The following is a 16,736-nucleotide window of genomic DNA, read 5'->3' as shown; positions in this document are numbered from 1 at the left end:
CATATTCGGTTTCGTTTCAGATAGTGTTTATTTTTGTCGTTCATTCTTAAATTTGTACATATTTTTTGTTAATAATTCCATAAAAATTGTCATATTTTAATATATAAAAATATTTGCTTTAAGCTTGTCATTTTGAAATAAATTGTTTCCTGTTCCCTGAACTGAAAGATACCGACTATGGGTTTCTATTTAAATATAATTAAAAATCATACAAGTAACTGAACTCCAACCGCATCGTTTCGACAATAGATGTTAAACGTTATTTAATTTTAAATACATTTTATAGTTTTTATCTAATTTAGATATTATGGTCCAAGTTAGTTATTAAATACGGCATGAATTATTATTATTAAAAATTACGCTTATTTAAATTTAGAATTTGGAACAAATATGCTTAACGAAGTATTTGAATGTTGCCATCATTTTTCAAGCTTTTTTTTAAAGTTAATTCCTTTTATGCAAGTTTTTATAAATCTAAATTCCGTAATATATTTAAAAAAATTTACTTATGTATATACATTATAAAGCACAAAGCTAAATTGGTTATAAAATTTAATTTAAATTAATTTTTATTTGTTTCTTAAAACTCCAAAAAGTTTTAATTTTCTATAATTTTTTTTTAACATTTTCACTGTAAATATTGATTTTTATCCTTATATTATTTCTCTAATCAGCCATAGGAAAGGAAATATTAAAATATATATAATTTTTCTTGTTTTATATCTTTATAAAATACTCTTTGTTTCATAATACATTTTTTTATTAAATTGTTTCATTTTACATTTAAGATAAAGATTATTTTTAATTGATAAATGTTTGTCATTCCAATTTATGATTGGAATTTGTGCTGCACTTTTTTTTAAACTTTCATGCACTTTAAAAATGATTTCTTTTCTTCCCCTTTTTTTGTAGGCTATATTTTTTATTTCAAATATACAGTATTTTATTTTGATTTCAAGTTTTTGATTTCACTTTGAATTTCATAATATGTTAAAATGCTGATAGAATAATTAGAAATAGTAGACAGATAATTACAGAATTTTAATATTGAGAAACATAGCATTATAAGTGTTGACTTTTTTTAATTGTTGTTGTTGAGTTTATGTTATTGATAACATATAATAATGTATTGTTCTTTTATCTGACCATGTTTCATAAATGAATGAAAATTGGAAGGCCCTTTCTAAAATTTTTATTATATTGCATCATTTTTCTGTAAATAAACTTGCACTCCATGATATTTGTTTTTCTTGTTATACTTATTTCAGAATTACTTTTTCCATCTCTTTTCGATTTTTAAAATAATAAATTATATGAAAGTCTCTTTAATTTTACATATTGTTAAAATTCTAGTGCATATTTAAATTAAATCTGCCAATAATACTTGTGAAATGAGAATAAAAATTTATAAAATTCATATATAGAATTAATTTTTATAGACATCAGATTTCAAATTTGAGTTTTAATTAAATTATTTAATTTTCCCTGCTAGAGGTATTATGTCTTTTTCTTTTGAGAAGAATGAAATAAATTGATTTTTCCAAAATCAGCAGTAAAAAAGGTAAAATTTTAATAATTATTATATTATTGATAAAAACAAAATATGATCAATATTTTATTCAATATAGATGTTACTTTGACACTGACACACTTTATTGAATTCAAATTCATTATTTTATAATTATTTTTATTGAAAAAAACTAATATTTTTATTACAACAAAATGAATGTTCCTTTTTTTTGGAGTCATTCTTATTAGTCAGTATGTTAATGGATGCTATTTATAATTTATATGAAGCAATAAATAAATAGTGAAATCATGATATATTGAAAAATATTGTTATATGTTAGACAATATATCACGATGATGAAGTTCGGTCATCGCTCAGCCCTAACCTTGTCTGTTTATTTTGATTATTTTCCGGTAATCAGATTTTGAAAAGAAAATAAATCAATCATTTTTTTTTATTTAATTCCATTGAATCATTAATAGAAGGTACTGTAACTCAGTTTTTAAATTTCTGGAAACTATGAAAGAGTAAAACTGGCAAAATTTAAAAGAATTCAGAATATTAATGTTATATGTACAAATATATATTTTTTCTAGCAATTTTAATTGCAAAGCAAAAAGTTTATATTAAAAAAAAAAATTATTAAAATTTTTACATTGTTCAAGGTTTTATTTTGATTTGTTTTCTCAGTATTCTTTTAAAATTAGCTTAAAATTAATTTAATTATTATTAGCTTAATTTTTTTCTAAAGTAATTGCTGTGTCTATTTTTCTGTACTAACAGAAAGTTTGGTATTATCAGCTAGACCATTTGATGCATGCAATATTTCAAGAGAAATATACAAACATTTAATATCTTTTTAGTATATATTTAACTATTTTATCAAAATTAAAGACTTAACAGCATATTTATAAACCTTTGAGATCTAGAATGATTTTCTGGAAGAGAATGGCTCGCAAATGTAAATTTTCATTAATTGCCCACATATTAATTAATAATATGCTATCTTTATCCTAGAAGTTATCCCTAGAAGAATCCTAGATGCAATTTTCTAACCCTATTTTTGATAGTTTTGTTATTTAGCAATTTTCTAACTCTATTTTTGATAGTTTTGTTATTTAGCAATTTTCTAACCCTATTTTTGAAGAATACCTCTGTATAATCCTACCTAGAAGCAATTTTCTAACCCTATATTTGATAGTTCATTAATTGCCTATAATTTTCTAACCCTATTTTTGATAGTTTTGTTATCAGGGCCTTTTCCTAATAATAGGTCATACCTCTGTATGAGTAGTTGACTCATGGGCTGCTCTTATTGGTGGCAGTTTTATGTCAACCACAGTATCTGATGTTATATGTTATAATAGCAAAGTCATTCAATTCTTACGGAACATTATGGCAGGATTGGGATTTTCTCTTTATGATCTTAAAACTTGCGTATGTTTGTTTATTAAAGATAAATAACATTTTACAATTGTATAGTGCAGTATTTGATACATTTATATGTCCAAATTCTGTAGCAATGTCATCTATACAAATGAGCTTCATGAAAATAAAATATCGACTTTTAGCTACATTTAAATCTTTATTAAATAAATTGTGGTATTCTAATATGTAGGATGTCTTCTCTAATCTTGGCCTGATAGCTAACTTCTAAGCCATTAGAGACTGACATACACTTCCAGTTAAGAAAATATTGTAAAGAATTGTATTTCATGTTGGTTGAATCATTGCTAGCAATATTATGAAATGTAGATTTTATTACTAATGTTAAATTATTCTTGATACTTTAGCAAGTTAAAAAAAACAAGTTCCACTCTTGTGTGACTAAAACTGATTGTGAGACTCTGAATTTCTCTATTTGATATAAGCCACATAGAAAGCAACCTTGACTGACAAATTTTGACAATAACTAAAACAGTAATTAAAATTATTTTAAGTTATTATATTCTGAATTTTGTAACTCTGACAGTTTTAATCACTGAGCAATTTTTTATTTCAAATGTTAATGCCACAAGAATATTTTGATTGACAAATCTAGAGATTGTATAAAATTTATTTCTTAATTTTTTTTCAGCAGAAAATATATTGATTCAATCAAAATAAAATATAATCCTTTGGGTCATTTAAAACATTTTTCCAATTGGAGGAGTATGTCTGGCAATTTAGAAATTAGCTATTGAATCATAATTTAGTTATGATGCCATTTTCTCTTGCAATTTCTTAATTAATAATAATTTCCTGCTCACTTTAAGAGCATTTCAATTTCCCATTAGAAAAAGAATTTAACACATAATTCCTAATTACAAGATATCAGAAATGCTTATGCATGACTCTTATGCTTTCAGGTTCCATGTTAAAGGATTCAAGGTTGTGAATGATAGAACTTGCCTTTTAATCTTTTATCTAAATGAGTGAGTTATTCCTTTAAATGCTATGTATTTTTTAATGTATGTGTTACTGTTGAGACTTATAATTCACTTATTTTATTAAATAGAAAGTGATTTTGTGATGTAATGAATGAAATCAATTAAGTATTAATAAATTAATAATGTCACACATTAATTATTTATTTTATAAATTACTTATTGATAGGTAGTTGAATTGTAAAAACTACTTTTCATTTGTGAGCATGGGTGGTTCTCTTTTGTATCATATTAATTCAATAAAGATTTTAACTTTCATTAAATCTTTCTAATTAATAATCAATCAAATCAATTTAATAATTAAAATATTTTAGTCTTTCGTAAAGAAAAAAAAATATCTGAACCTACAAAATTAAGTTATCATAGTTATTAAGTTAATCACAGAACACAATTATATTTGATACTTTAACTTTATTTATTACTATTCATCTCGGGTGGCTATCTTGTTCACCAGGAATCTTGGTTATATTTGTTTTCAAGTAAATTGTTTAAATATAATTAATAAATATATAACTATAAATATAACGATTCCACTATATTGTTTAATATTAAAGCCGTGTTATTTTAATTGTCTTACTTACTCTCTATATTGTGTACATGTATGTTTCTTTCTGCTGGAGGCTATCCTGTAACATCATAAGACTTATTAAAAATGCAAATATCCAGTTCATTTATCTTAATTTCATGGCATCTTAATTTCATTTTTTTTTAATGTCTTGTAAATTATGTAAATATTAAACAGAATCCTTCTTCCTTAGCTTTCAACAATAGTGGAAATTTGCATGATAATTTGATGAAACGATGCATTTTTTTTGAATTTAAGGCAGTAGTTCTTCTATTGTGAATCTGTTGTTAAAAATATATTGTTGGAAATTGAAAAATATATATATATATTTCTAAAAATTGCTACATTGCAGCAAAAATTCGCATAATTGATAAATTAATATCATTAAAAGGTGATTTTTTTAAATTTAAAAATTTATTATTGTCTAGTGATATTTTCGAAAGTTATAGTGAAAGAAATAAAATCTAATTTAATTTTTAATTAAAATTTCGGAAAAAAATTGTTTTCAGGTGCATATTTCCAACCTCCTAAGAATACATGTGCCAAATTTATAGCTATATTTCAAGCGGTCTTGCCTGTAAAACTCCTATACTCATACACACATTCATCTTTATTATTAGTGTAGACCAGTCGTTGCAGGGACCAGCTGATTTGATTGAAATATTTTATTTCGGATAAATCGTTTGGATGTCCACGATTCTGCAAATTGTCTTAAGCCTTGTTTTGTTTGAGTTCTGTTTATTGTGCACATTAACCTTACTAATGGAGACAGAACATCATAACACTATTAGTAATTTAATGTCTAACATCATAACACTAACTTTAATGTCTTCCTAATCTATTTTCAAGATTTTGCATTGTTACTTTCCTTTTTATTTGTCTTGTAAATTACACAGATCCTTCCAACAGAATCCTTCTTTAGCTTTCAACAGTGTAAGAAAACTATTTAAATATTTGATGAAACAATGAAAACGGTTTGAATTTCAGGGCAACAATGTAATCTATTGTTGGGAATTAGAAAAAAAAATTTTTTTTTTATTTTTTTTCAAAATGCAGCAAAAATTTGCTTGGCTATTAAATTTCTTTCATTGAAAAAATTTCTGAGCTTTAAAATGATGTGAAATTCATTTTAATATTTGCAGAAGTTATTGTGGGAAAAGCACAAAAATTTGCTTAATTTTTCCTTTTTAATTGTAAGACTTAAATTTTAATAATTTTTTTTTAATGTGTACTGAGGTGCACATTCCCGCCCTCTAAGATATATATGTGCCATATTTGATATCTATAGATTTAACTGCCTGGCTTGTAGAGTTCTCACTCAAACACACACATCTTCATCTTTATTAATTAACAGATTTTCTAGAATAATAATATTGTATTAAATGGTGTGTTTTATGCTTTAATGGTAATATGTAAAATAAATGTGTACTTAAATCTAAAATTTTCATGTACACTTAATTTTGACACTGTTGAATGATGAAATAGCTTTTATTATGCGGATGCCATTCCTCATAACTTAATTAAAAGACCTTATTGCAAAGTATTATTATTCTCTTAAAACTGAAATTCATAAAATTTTCATAAAGGGAAATTTATTTCTAAATATTTACTTCTATCTGAGGGTAGTAAGAAATGAAACACTAAAAATTATCTTGTTAATAAATTTTATGTGGCTGTGATTTTATATATGTCATTTTCAATATAAATTCAGTAGATTTCAGGAAACTGAAATTAAAAAATATGTTCAAAATATTTATTCTTTAATTAACAAATTTTTTTACAGTCTGATCAAGATTCTCAATACATTTGGTCATCCATCTATTGAACTGAGAAAGAAAATCATTCATGAATATTCTGCTTTTAATCCTGATCATCCAATGTGGCAGGTAAATTATTTTTTGAAATGATTTTATTTACAGTTTAGTATAATTTTGAATATAGCTATTCACTAGACAGTTTAAATAAATATAAAATTGAATTAGAATAAATATTTGGCCAGATTGATATGGAGAAAATTTCTATTATTTGATATATAGGTTAATTGGCATGAATTGTATTTTGTGGAGCAGATTATCATGAGTAATTTTGAACTTTTTTTAAAAAAAAAATTCAAATTATGTTATTGTGTAATTATTATACTGTGTTATTATTTTAAGGGAACAGTAATTTGATTGCTCATTATTCCCCTGGTATTATATATTTTTGAGTTGCAAGAGACCTTTTCTGTTCTAGGTCTGTAGTTATTTATTGATACAAATTTTTGCATTGTCATGGATTCATTAGTTTCTAAATTTTCATAGTGACTATTTCTTCAATAATTTATTTGTCTAGAATAAATTCTTAAAACTGTAGGTAATTTGCATTTTTTAAAATTTAATAATGGATGCTTTTGAGCTTATTTTGTGAATATGTATTTCAGGAACTGTCTGGATTTGAATTTTCTGATAGTGAGGAAGAATTTTTTCATGAGACAGAAGAAGATAAACTGAATCGTCTTTGCTTAAATGACCTTCAAGTTATGAAACAGAACATCCGTATCCGGTATCAAAATTAATAATTCTTTAATATTATTCATTTTTGATTTAAAGAAAAATCATTTAAATGATGTTTTTGCTGTTACCAAAAAGAAGTTATTGCAGTTTAATCATTAGTAATGTTTATTTTAAATGTGTTCTGAAAAAAATATTGATTAACATATAAAGTTTTGAATTTTAACATAATTAATATTTTTTTTAAAAAAATTGTCATTTGTTGAATATTTATTTCACAAAAATTTTGCTGGATGCTTAACCAGTTTTTTAAGGCTAATTGTAACTTTAAAACATTAACTTTAAAAAAAAAAAAAAGATTAACTCAGACTATTCAAATTTGAGCTCAACTTGATCAAATTTGGTTAAAAATTGGAATAAAATCTTCTTCTATTTAAAGATCAATTAAAAACTCTTAGTCACATATTTTTGATGGTTGGTAGGATTTCCTACTATATGGTTATCATTTATTTGTTAAATTTTACAAATTCTTATTTTTGATCATTCCAATTTTTTTTTTAAATATGTGCTAATTTGATGCATTCGTGAATACAAATAAAAGATTCTTGAATAGGCCATTCACCTTTAACTAAGACATTGTATTATATCTTTAAAACAATAAATTTTTGCATCTTATTTATTAATTTACACATAATAATCGATTTCTGTTGTTACAGGTTACAGTTACAACAGACTGGCAGTCCTGAGAATGTATTATATGAAAAGCAGAAGCTTCATTTGCTGCATGAGAAAATTGTGATGAGAATGAAAGAAATTCAGCTGATCTGCAGTAATTTTTCTGATGCATAATATATTAGACTTCTCAAAGCAGCTGTGATGTAAGTTTATTGCTATTTAAGTCAGCAAATTATTGCAAACTTGTTTTATTTTAGTTCTCTTCTTGTTTGGTTTAATTTATTAAATCTGCCAAAAAAAAAAGTACCTTCATTTTAAATATTTCCTAGGAGGATGTAATTTATTTATCATTATTAATTTTTTATAATTATAATGGAATTTTTTTATGCTGAATTAAGGTTTTCTTTTCAGTATGACAAGTCATGGTATTGCATTGTTGTAAAATTATTTAGTCATGAAAAAAATATATTAGGTGAGAAAGTCGGTTATTTACCAATCTTCATAAAGGCTTTCTATAAACCAAATATTTGACTCATTTCCTTTTCTTTTTTAAAAAAAATCTCTTGTCTTGTATAGAGTTCAGTGAATAAGGTGATCATATTTCTAATTTCAAAATGAATAAGTAAATAGAATTAGAAAGTAGAATTATGTTTTAAGTTGTCTGTATCATTAAATGTGACTCTTGGAAGAATTCTGTTGGGTAAAAAGGCTGCATAAAAATACATATTATAGTATTTCTATGTAGTCCTCTTGTCTTATTTTTCCAGTTCAGTGTAACGTTTCCCTATTTCCCTCACATAGTTAAGAGCATCCAAATCAGATGTAATGACTCCCGTTTCCTACACTTAGTTAAATGCATACGGACCTCCAAATGTGGATCCTTTTCACTAGGAGAGTCATTGTGTCTGGTCAGTTGTTATTATATCCAGGTGTGAGAAAACAGATGTGTATCCCGTCGTTTAAAATCGATCCATCATGTCTTCAAGGGAGAAGAAAGTCAAAACATCTAGATGCTAAACTTTTTTCCCTTTATAAAGAGACTCCTTAAGTCATCAAGAAACCGATCAATCATCAGCAACCGTTGTCATTAAGTGTCAAACCCAAATTCCCTTCAGTTCGCATTAGCTGCGAATTGACATGTGCAAGAGGCGGTCGGTCACAAAGATGGTTTCTTAACAGACACTTCCTCTGTCGAGTTTAGACCATTGAGGAAGCATTGCTGAGCAACTATTGGGTGATAGGGAATTCACGTTCACCAATGGGAAACCGGGAGCGGGTATCATATAAAAATAAAATGCAAGTGTTTTTTTTTTTTTTTTTTTTTTTACCCTCCCTATCGAGAAGGGCGGATTAGAGTTCGGAGAAACTTCAGTGTGGAAAAGTTGTTATCCTGGTGTTTTTGAGAAGCTCCGTGTGATTCTTCTGTGTTAGGGTCCACCCGATAAGGATCGGTGGATTTCTGAAGCTGCCCTGTGGTAGCCGTTTAGAGCTAACAGCCTTTTAGCGGTTTTTTGATGACTTATTCTCCAATTCGATCAAGGAACTATTTCGTGATTGAACTGTCATTTGACTTTTGTAAATATATGAGGCTGTAAATAAAGGAATTACGCTACTCTCTTATTTGATCAATCTTGGCTAAGATATTACATTAATAACTACCTTTCAAAACTCCGCAAAAATTTATACTTTCCTGCAACCAAAATAGAGCTATGAAGCTTTGAATTCCGGTATTTTGGGAGAATCAATTGTCCTCAAAAATGATTATTAAAATGGAAACTTAAAAGCTATGGCATTTGTTTTCTAGAGAAAGTTTTTCTAAAGTTTTCTACATAAAAAAAATCATTAAAATAAAGGTTTTTAGAGAGGACTAATGGGTTCAGATTTCATTTGGATGAGGAATTTAAGATAAATTGTGAGTTTTAGCTTTAAGCTGTCTTCTTTATCAACATTATTCAAAAAGTAATGGACTGATATGCTCAGTAACAATTTCTTACTTGCTGTAGTTGGGTCATTTATTGTAGGTTCCCTTTTAGGCAAACACACAAGTGGATCAGTTATATTGCGAAGAACTGATATATTGGATTTAAAGTCAGATTTCTTCCTCCAATGTTCAAACCAATCTCCCTTAGATAAATAGAAGATATTGTGGCATTGGCAACAGGGGCTCAAATACATTATTTTTAAAAAATAAAATGTCTTATGGAACATTGTCAATGTTGTTATTTCTATTTGATTTTTCTACAGTTCACGCTTTGGATTTCGTTGATCATAGATGTGCAACGCTTATTACTTCACTAAGTAGTAGAAGGGCTTTAAGTGTTGTTAATTAAATTTATGATTTTTAATGGATTAAGTTGTGTGTTTGTTCACCATTGCCAAAGTGCTATCTTTCGTTGTCATGAAATTTCAACTAATGGACTTGATTGGTCATTCTAAGTCAAATAGAATTAGTCATTACACAAGTGGTATGTTGAGAATGATGCATAAAAATAGTGCTGATCACTCTTTTAAATTTGTTTTTGGCATTAAATTTATTTACAAGTTACTTAGAGTAATCATTGCTTACTTCATAGTGGGATTAATATAATTGTATTTTTTTTCTGAAGCTTTCAGAATTTTATAATATTGATAAATGTATCTTTATTTTCAGATTTTACTATCCAGACGATTTCATCAGAATCATCTTTTTACATGAAAACGTTTTTACACGCACATGTTCCTTTGAAGATGCTCAAGAAGTGTGCATTTAACTATTTCAACCGATTTATTATCTTTTAATGTAGCGTTTTATGTTATAAACATTTTTGGTGAGGAATTGTCTTTGCTTAGATAAGATTTTATTATCTGTTATCACCTTAATTTACCTCACTATAAATGTATTAAACTTTTGTGTTTTATTTTGTTGTCCTTAAAATGCATTCATTGGTTTAAAAATGAAACACTAAACAGATGTTATACATTGTACTGTAAAACAATGAGAGATAATTAGAATTGTGCTGTGTGAAATTATTTTAATGAGAAAAAAAAGAAACACTTTAAAAAAATATTTGGATTATTATAATTAGTACACCACCATTATAAGTGTGGAACTTTTTTAAAAATAATTATTTTAAGCTTTTTAGAAATGGTCTATGTTGAGAGACGTTAGTATAATATATATTTATTTTCTTAATGATACATAGACGTTACAAGTCAAAAAGGTAATTAATAGAATAACAACAATATCAAGGGTGATGCCACTCAAGCTAAAGTTAATTATGCTAAAATGTTTGCTTACTTGATGCAACATCCTCCACACCCTGGTCAACCTCTAGAGGTATTACCAGTTGAATTGGACAGGGTATCTCTTTTCTTTCGCCACGAAGGATGCAGGTACGAATTTTTCCGTCATGACCATCGATTAATTTCATCACGAGAGCTTTCTTACACATATACTGTAGTTGTAGATCTTCTTGCAGTAGGGCCAAGTCCCCTACTCATATTCATAGTGACTGCTTGACATTTCTTACTTGACAAAATGAATATAATTCCCACAAATATTCTTTGGACCATCTTTTCCAAAACATATCCAATAAGTCTTGCTGTTGCTTGTAAATATTTGTGAGCTTGTTATTTCTAGGTTCAGTTCCAGATGGGACAGTGGTCAACTTTCGACCAGTTAGGTCGAGTTGGAGTGAAAGATAGCTCTATATCATTCTCACCACGTTCATAAATCATAGGTCTACTGTTGAGTGAAGCTTCTATTCCCACTAATACCGTATTTAAAGCCTCCTTATCTAGTAATGTGCGACCAAGTGATTTTCGAAGGCCGTTCCCATCATCCTCCCCACCAAGCTGCTTGTGGTGCAATAAACTTCCACTTTATAGCATTGTGAGTATATAATTGCTGCACTTTCGCTGAAATCAATGTATTTCAAAGGAAAATGAGTTTCTTGTTTGCGGCATGAAAGGTTGTGGTGTTGTCAGTGTATGTGATGTATGGAAGTCTTCTACTGATAAATCGTTGTAAGGCCAAGAGAAACTTGACTACAGAAAGGTCAGAAACAAGTTCGATATGCAAAGCCCTAGTAATTGATCAAGTGAATAACGCGATGTAAGCTGTGTTTGAAGGTTTAAAGGTCTTAATATAAACTGGGCCTGCAAAGTCTATCCCATTAGTACCGAAAGGTATGCAAGGAGTAAGTGCCAGCTGGAAGGGGTGCTTCTATTTCATTAGAGCTTAAAGCATGGGACAGTTAGCACAGTAATCAAGTTTCATTCACTCACTTGATGGCTTGACGACCTCAAAGTATCCAAAATTCGGTGCCTAATTCTGAAAGAACTACACACACATCCAAGTGATGTAGACGAATGTGCATATGTGTAATCAATAACTGCACAAAATACTGAAATCCTACAAGTAATATTGGATGTCGCTGTTCAAATGATATCCATGCGAATTGTAGTCTACCATTAAGTCGTAAAATATTATCTTTTAGAAATGGATGAAGACGAGGAATTTTTGAGTATTTAGGTAAGGAAATAGTTAAGAGGTAGTTATTCTCTAGCGCGTTAATTTGTACAAAAAAACGCTATTTTCTTAGAACTGAAATCCAATAATTTCTTGTCTTATTCATCTCATTAGTTGTTAATTCTAAAGCAAAATATTTTCGAGATTTACAATTGAGCAGAAAGTAATAAATCCAAGCTGTTATTCTCAAGAGTTTTGTGTATGAACTGAAGCGGAATATATCGACTAGGATAGTTGATAGCACAATGTTTGTCTTTACTTAACAAGTTTCTATATTCATTAATAATTTTTTCGTCACTTGTTGAAATATTTTGTACTGGCCAGACGTCTTGAATTTACGCTAACGAACTTGGGCCGTTTCATTAAATTTCTAGGTATGGTAATTCTGCTGGGAACTCTCCACGAGGACGATGAGCTGCTGGGTTTTGTGTTCTTGGACAATGCCGCCACTGCATTAGAGGAGTGTATTGAAAATCTTCAATGACTTGGTTGCATAAGAATGTGTTCCAGAGATTTGGATCACTTCTTATCCAGCTTAATATGGCACTTGAATCACTCCAAAGTGTAGATATTTGGTTATCTAAATCAGTTTCTTTGCAAATATAGTGAAGTAAGCGAGCTTCTAATAAGGCTGCCAAGAATTTACCCGTGGAAGTGTCACCTTTTTAAGTGATGAAAGTCTGTTGCGACTGCAAACTAGTTGAACCTTAGTTTCGTTAAGCTCAATAAAACAATGTATAATGAGGCACCATAGACCTTTTCAGAAGCATCACAACATACATGAAAACTCATCTGAGAAATAGCATACATTCCAATCCAGCGAGGATACGTATATTGTTTAGAGATGATATTTCAGATACTCATCTGTTAAAATTTGAGGCGATGACTGGTGGAAGAATGTCGTCCCACTGAACTCCATTGAGACAGTGATTTGAAAAAGAATTTTTTCAACCACTAATGCTGGTGTATAGAGACCTAAAGGATCTTACAGGTTTAAGAAGTAAACGTTTTGTTGCAAGAACAGCAAACTGATAAAAACTTTCGTTTATTTCTGTATGAAACACGTCTTCCTTAGTATTCCAGCTATAATGCCCAATACTTGCGTATTGCTGTTGAAGGTGATATTCTTTTGTTCCCAAACAATCTGTAGGTTCTTGGAGTTTGTACTCCGTTTAGCTATGGTAAAGTTATCTGTACCATTAAATCTTGCATTCCTTTGTAAAGAGTTGTAGCTTGCTCGACAGTATCTACTCCCATAACAAAGTCGTCGATAAAAATATTATTCTCCAGGTATTTAGCTGCAGTAGGGTAGGTATCATAGCGCATATTAGCTAATTCACGAAGAATGACGGAAAGCAGAAAGGGACTAGAAAACAATCCAAAAAGTAGATGGGGAAAGCGATAAATAAGCATTTTTATTTCGCAGGAGTATTTTTCCGTTTACATCCTTCTCTGTCTTAAACCACAGGAACCTAGTACAATTTCTATCTACTTCAGCCAAAATAAGTTGCAAGAATTCTTCATCCATCACTCGTGAGTACGAATTTGTGAAGTCAAAATCGTAATAATGTTGCAGATATTTCTGGGAGCAAATTTGGACTCTGTTCAAGCACATTATTTAAGAAAGGATATCCTGGTATCAAGAAGTGTCAAATACAATTCGCCCTTTATTTTCGTTATTCCTTTGTTTATTTACTTTGATGAGGCAAATAAAATAGTTTTGATTCGTTACAAGGGCTATTATCGGCAGGCTCAACATGTTGGTTATCAATATAATTTTGCATCTGTTCTTTAAATATCTGTTGTTTCCGAATGTGTGAAAAGTTTGTTATGGAGTATTTGAAATCGTTTGAGTGGTATTTCGTAATTTTCAAGTGAAAGAATCACCTCTGGTTATCTTGCATAGTTTTAATGTCAATTGTTTCCAAGTCCAAAAACTGTCACACGTGATTGTCCAGACCGCGTACCAAAGTTTCTGCGCTAGTGTTGAAAACTGAAGAAACAGAAGAATATGCTATGGTAGTAAATGAACGGTTGCCGAAACGAATCCATCCGAACTCAGTAGATATTAACACATGAGTTGTAGAAAATCTAATAGGAGAATGAATATGCATTATAGTCCAATAAAAACCAGCATCTATTAGAATTTCTATAAGTAAATTATTTAAACTGTTTGATTGATCAGCAAGTTACAACTTTTGACTATGGGCAAAAGAAGAGACAGGATGGAGAAGTAGATGGATGAAAAGCATAAATATTTGAACTTTCAAATGCTTGTATATTTACTGTTGAGTTGTTCCAAATGCTTGACATGATAAATTTGACTCTTCGTCTTTTCTCAGTGTTTGTTGGAATGGACTCGAATGCCTGAAGGTTCAGTTTTTCTGAGCTAATGATTTCCATTTGCAAGAAGTCGATGAAACGAGGATGATGGAAGCTAGACTGACGTCCACCATCTAAAAGACACTGTGTTATTTTTGTTTTACCGTTTGGACCAATTACATATACTCGAGTAGTTTGCAGATGAGTAAATTTGGAAGTTATAATGTCAACATTATTAGTAGAAGTAACTGGATTGATTCTCAGTAACAGTTTAACAGATAGAAATGTGATGTTTTAGCATTTATAGCAACCGACTTTCTCTTTCCGGGGTTATTATTTACGTTATGCCCACGGTTTGTACATAAAAAAAAGCGATTACTAGTTTTAAACTTTTGATTACGAGTGTCTATATCAGTTACAATGTTACAGCGACCAGTATTCATTAGTATCACTGTAAGGACAAAATGGAAAACGTTTTTTAACTGACGTAGTGTTTTTGAAATTAACATAACAGTGAGCCATGGAACGTTTAAATCGTATTGAACAGGATGCTCAACTCTAATTTTCAGAGTTGTAAGTGTGCCTTCTACCTCTTCCAAAAGAAATTGTATTAATGTTGTTATGTCACCCTCCGAAATTTTCTGCTGTTCTGATTTTGTTTGAAATTATAAAAATGAAAGCACTACAACGTAATAGCATTTAAACAAACTTTTTTATTAGTTATCAAACTTTTTAATACGTTTTTTGAAACATTGTTTTTTTATAAGAGGATTTGTAATTATTCCCCATTTTCTCTGTTTATTTTGCATTTTCCCAATGATAATTTAAAGTTATCGAAAGAATATCCCCTCTCCCCTTTCACAACAACACGAAATTTTGGACATATTTTCAGTGTTATTTGGTGCTGAAAAGGTATGGAATTTGTTCATATCACTGCTGAATTGCTTAAGAATGAAATTTTATTTCATTTGCGTACCCTTTAAATAACTTGTTTAAAATCAGTAATGCTCTCAATAATGACTAAATTTTTACATCGTAGGTATCGGTTCTAATTTTATCTTGGGAACTTCTTTTATTTTTTCTGAAAAGTTTCGTGGCTTATATATATAAGAGAGAGAGACTGATTTTCTGGTAATGGCTTGGTTGATAGAAACCTGGGTAATCGAGCTCTGTTTATAAATAAAGAAAGCTATTTTCAATGAACTAACTATTTTTCAGGATAAGTGTGTTCTCTATATTTGCTGGCAATCGTAGCTCATTCATTGGAACTGCAAGTCCTGCAAATGAAATAAATTCAAAATCTCGTTTTTCAATTTCAAAACACTTTGATTTTTCCTTTTTGTCAGTTCATGTTCGTATATAAATAATTTGTTTATAAATCTAACCTTAATTTTATTGTGAAAATCTATGAAATGCATCGCTACAAAGGAAATTAAAAGCTTGGTTTACCACAGAAAAAAGTTTTAAAATCCACATTTCATTTTTGATACATAGAATTTTATCATTTGTTCGTGATTCCAGTCATATGATTGGCTCAGCACTATCAAATGTGGCCCGTGTGCTATAAAACCCAAAGTAAAAACAGCGATTAGTATTCAGAATATTTATTTGTGGACAACTTAGAGCTTCAGTAACCTACAATCAACAATAAAAAAAGTATTTTACACTCAAATAATTGTTTTTATTTTTAATCGTGTTTATATGAAATTCCAGATTTAATTATATTATTAGAATTTGTTCTATTTATTTAATAAAAGTTTGATCTCCTGAACAATTTCTTGTTAATATAGGATAAAACTAATATCGGAGAATTTTAGAGTTTCATGCTTTTACTTAAAATATTTATGTATAAAAATCTAAAAATTAGGTTTAAAGATTCTAATTGTTTTTAAGGATTGTAATTATTTAAAATAACATAAATTTGTGACTGTTATGTGCATTATCATAGTTTTGTTTATTTTATTTTTAATTTTGGATCCTTATCATAGTTCAACCTAATAGGATTCCTTATTCCCCAAGTAAAATGCTGCCATAAGCTAACAAACAATATAAATTTCTCAAGTCAAAATAAGATACTATTCCTAATTCTCCAGGCAAAATGTTGCCATAAGCTACTTAACAATAAAAATTGTCTTAAGTCAAACAATCATTTGTTACAAGTTCAAGTTTTTGTAATACATATGGTTTTGTGTGTATGCCATCTGTAATTATATGGTTGTTTAAATAGATTTCAATTTCA

General features: G+C 28.7%; 1 protein-coding gene across 2 annotated transcripts in view; it reads left to right on the top strand.

Annotated features, from left to right (window-relative positions):
• LOC129983569 (tudor domain-containing protein 5-like) overlaps positions 1-16,736 on the top strand; it is a 55,933-nt gene extending 39,197 nt beyond the window's left edge. For both annotated transcript variants that reach the window (XM_056093094.1, XM_056093095.1), the window contains 5 exons: positions 3,859-3,924; positions 6,285-6,387; positions 6,921-7,042; positions 7,707-7,868; positions 10,316-16,736. In XM_056093094.1, the coding sequence (XP_055949069.1) occupies positions 3,859-3,924; positions 6,285-6,387; positions 6,921-7,042; positions 7,707-7,839 (424 nt within the window). In that variant the 3' untranslated portion in view covers positions 7,840-7,868; positions 10,316-16,736. The remainder of the gene's footprint in view (positions 1-3,858; positions 3,925-6,284; positions 6,388-6,920; positions 7,043-7,706; positions 7,869-10,315) is intronic.

The sequence above is a fragment of the Argiope bruennichi genome, chromosome 9, assembly GCF_947563725.1.
Source record: "Argiope bruennichi chromosome 9, qqArgBrue1.1, whole genome shotgun sequence".
Lineage (NCBI taxonomy): Eukaryota > Metazoa > Arthropoda > Arachnida > Araneae > Araneidae > Argiope > Argiope bruennichi.
Note: the sequence above shows the minus strand (reverse complement) of the source record. Positions and strands in the feature narration are given on the sequence as shown.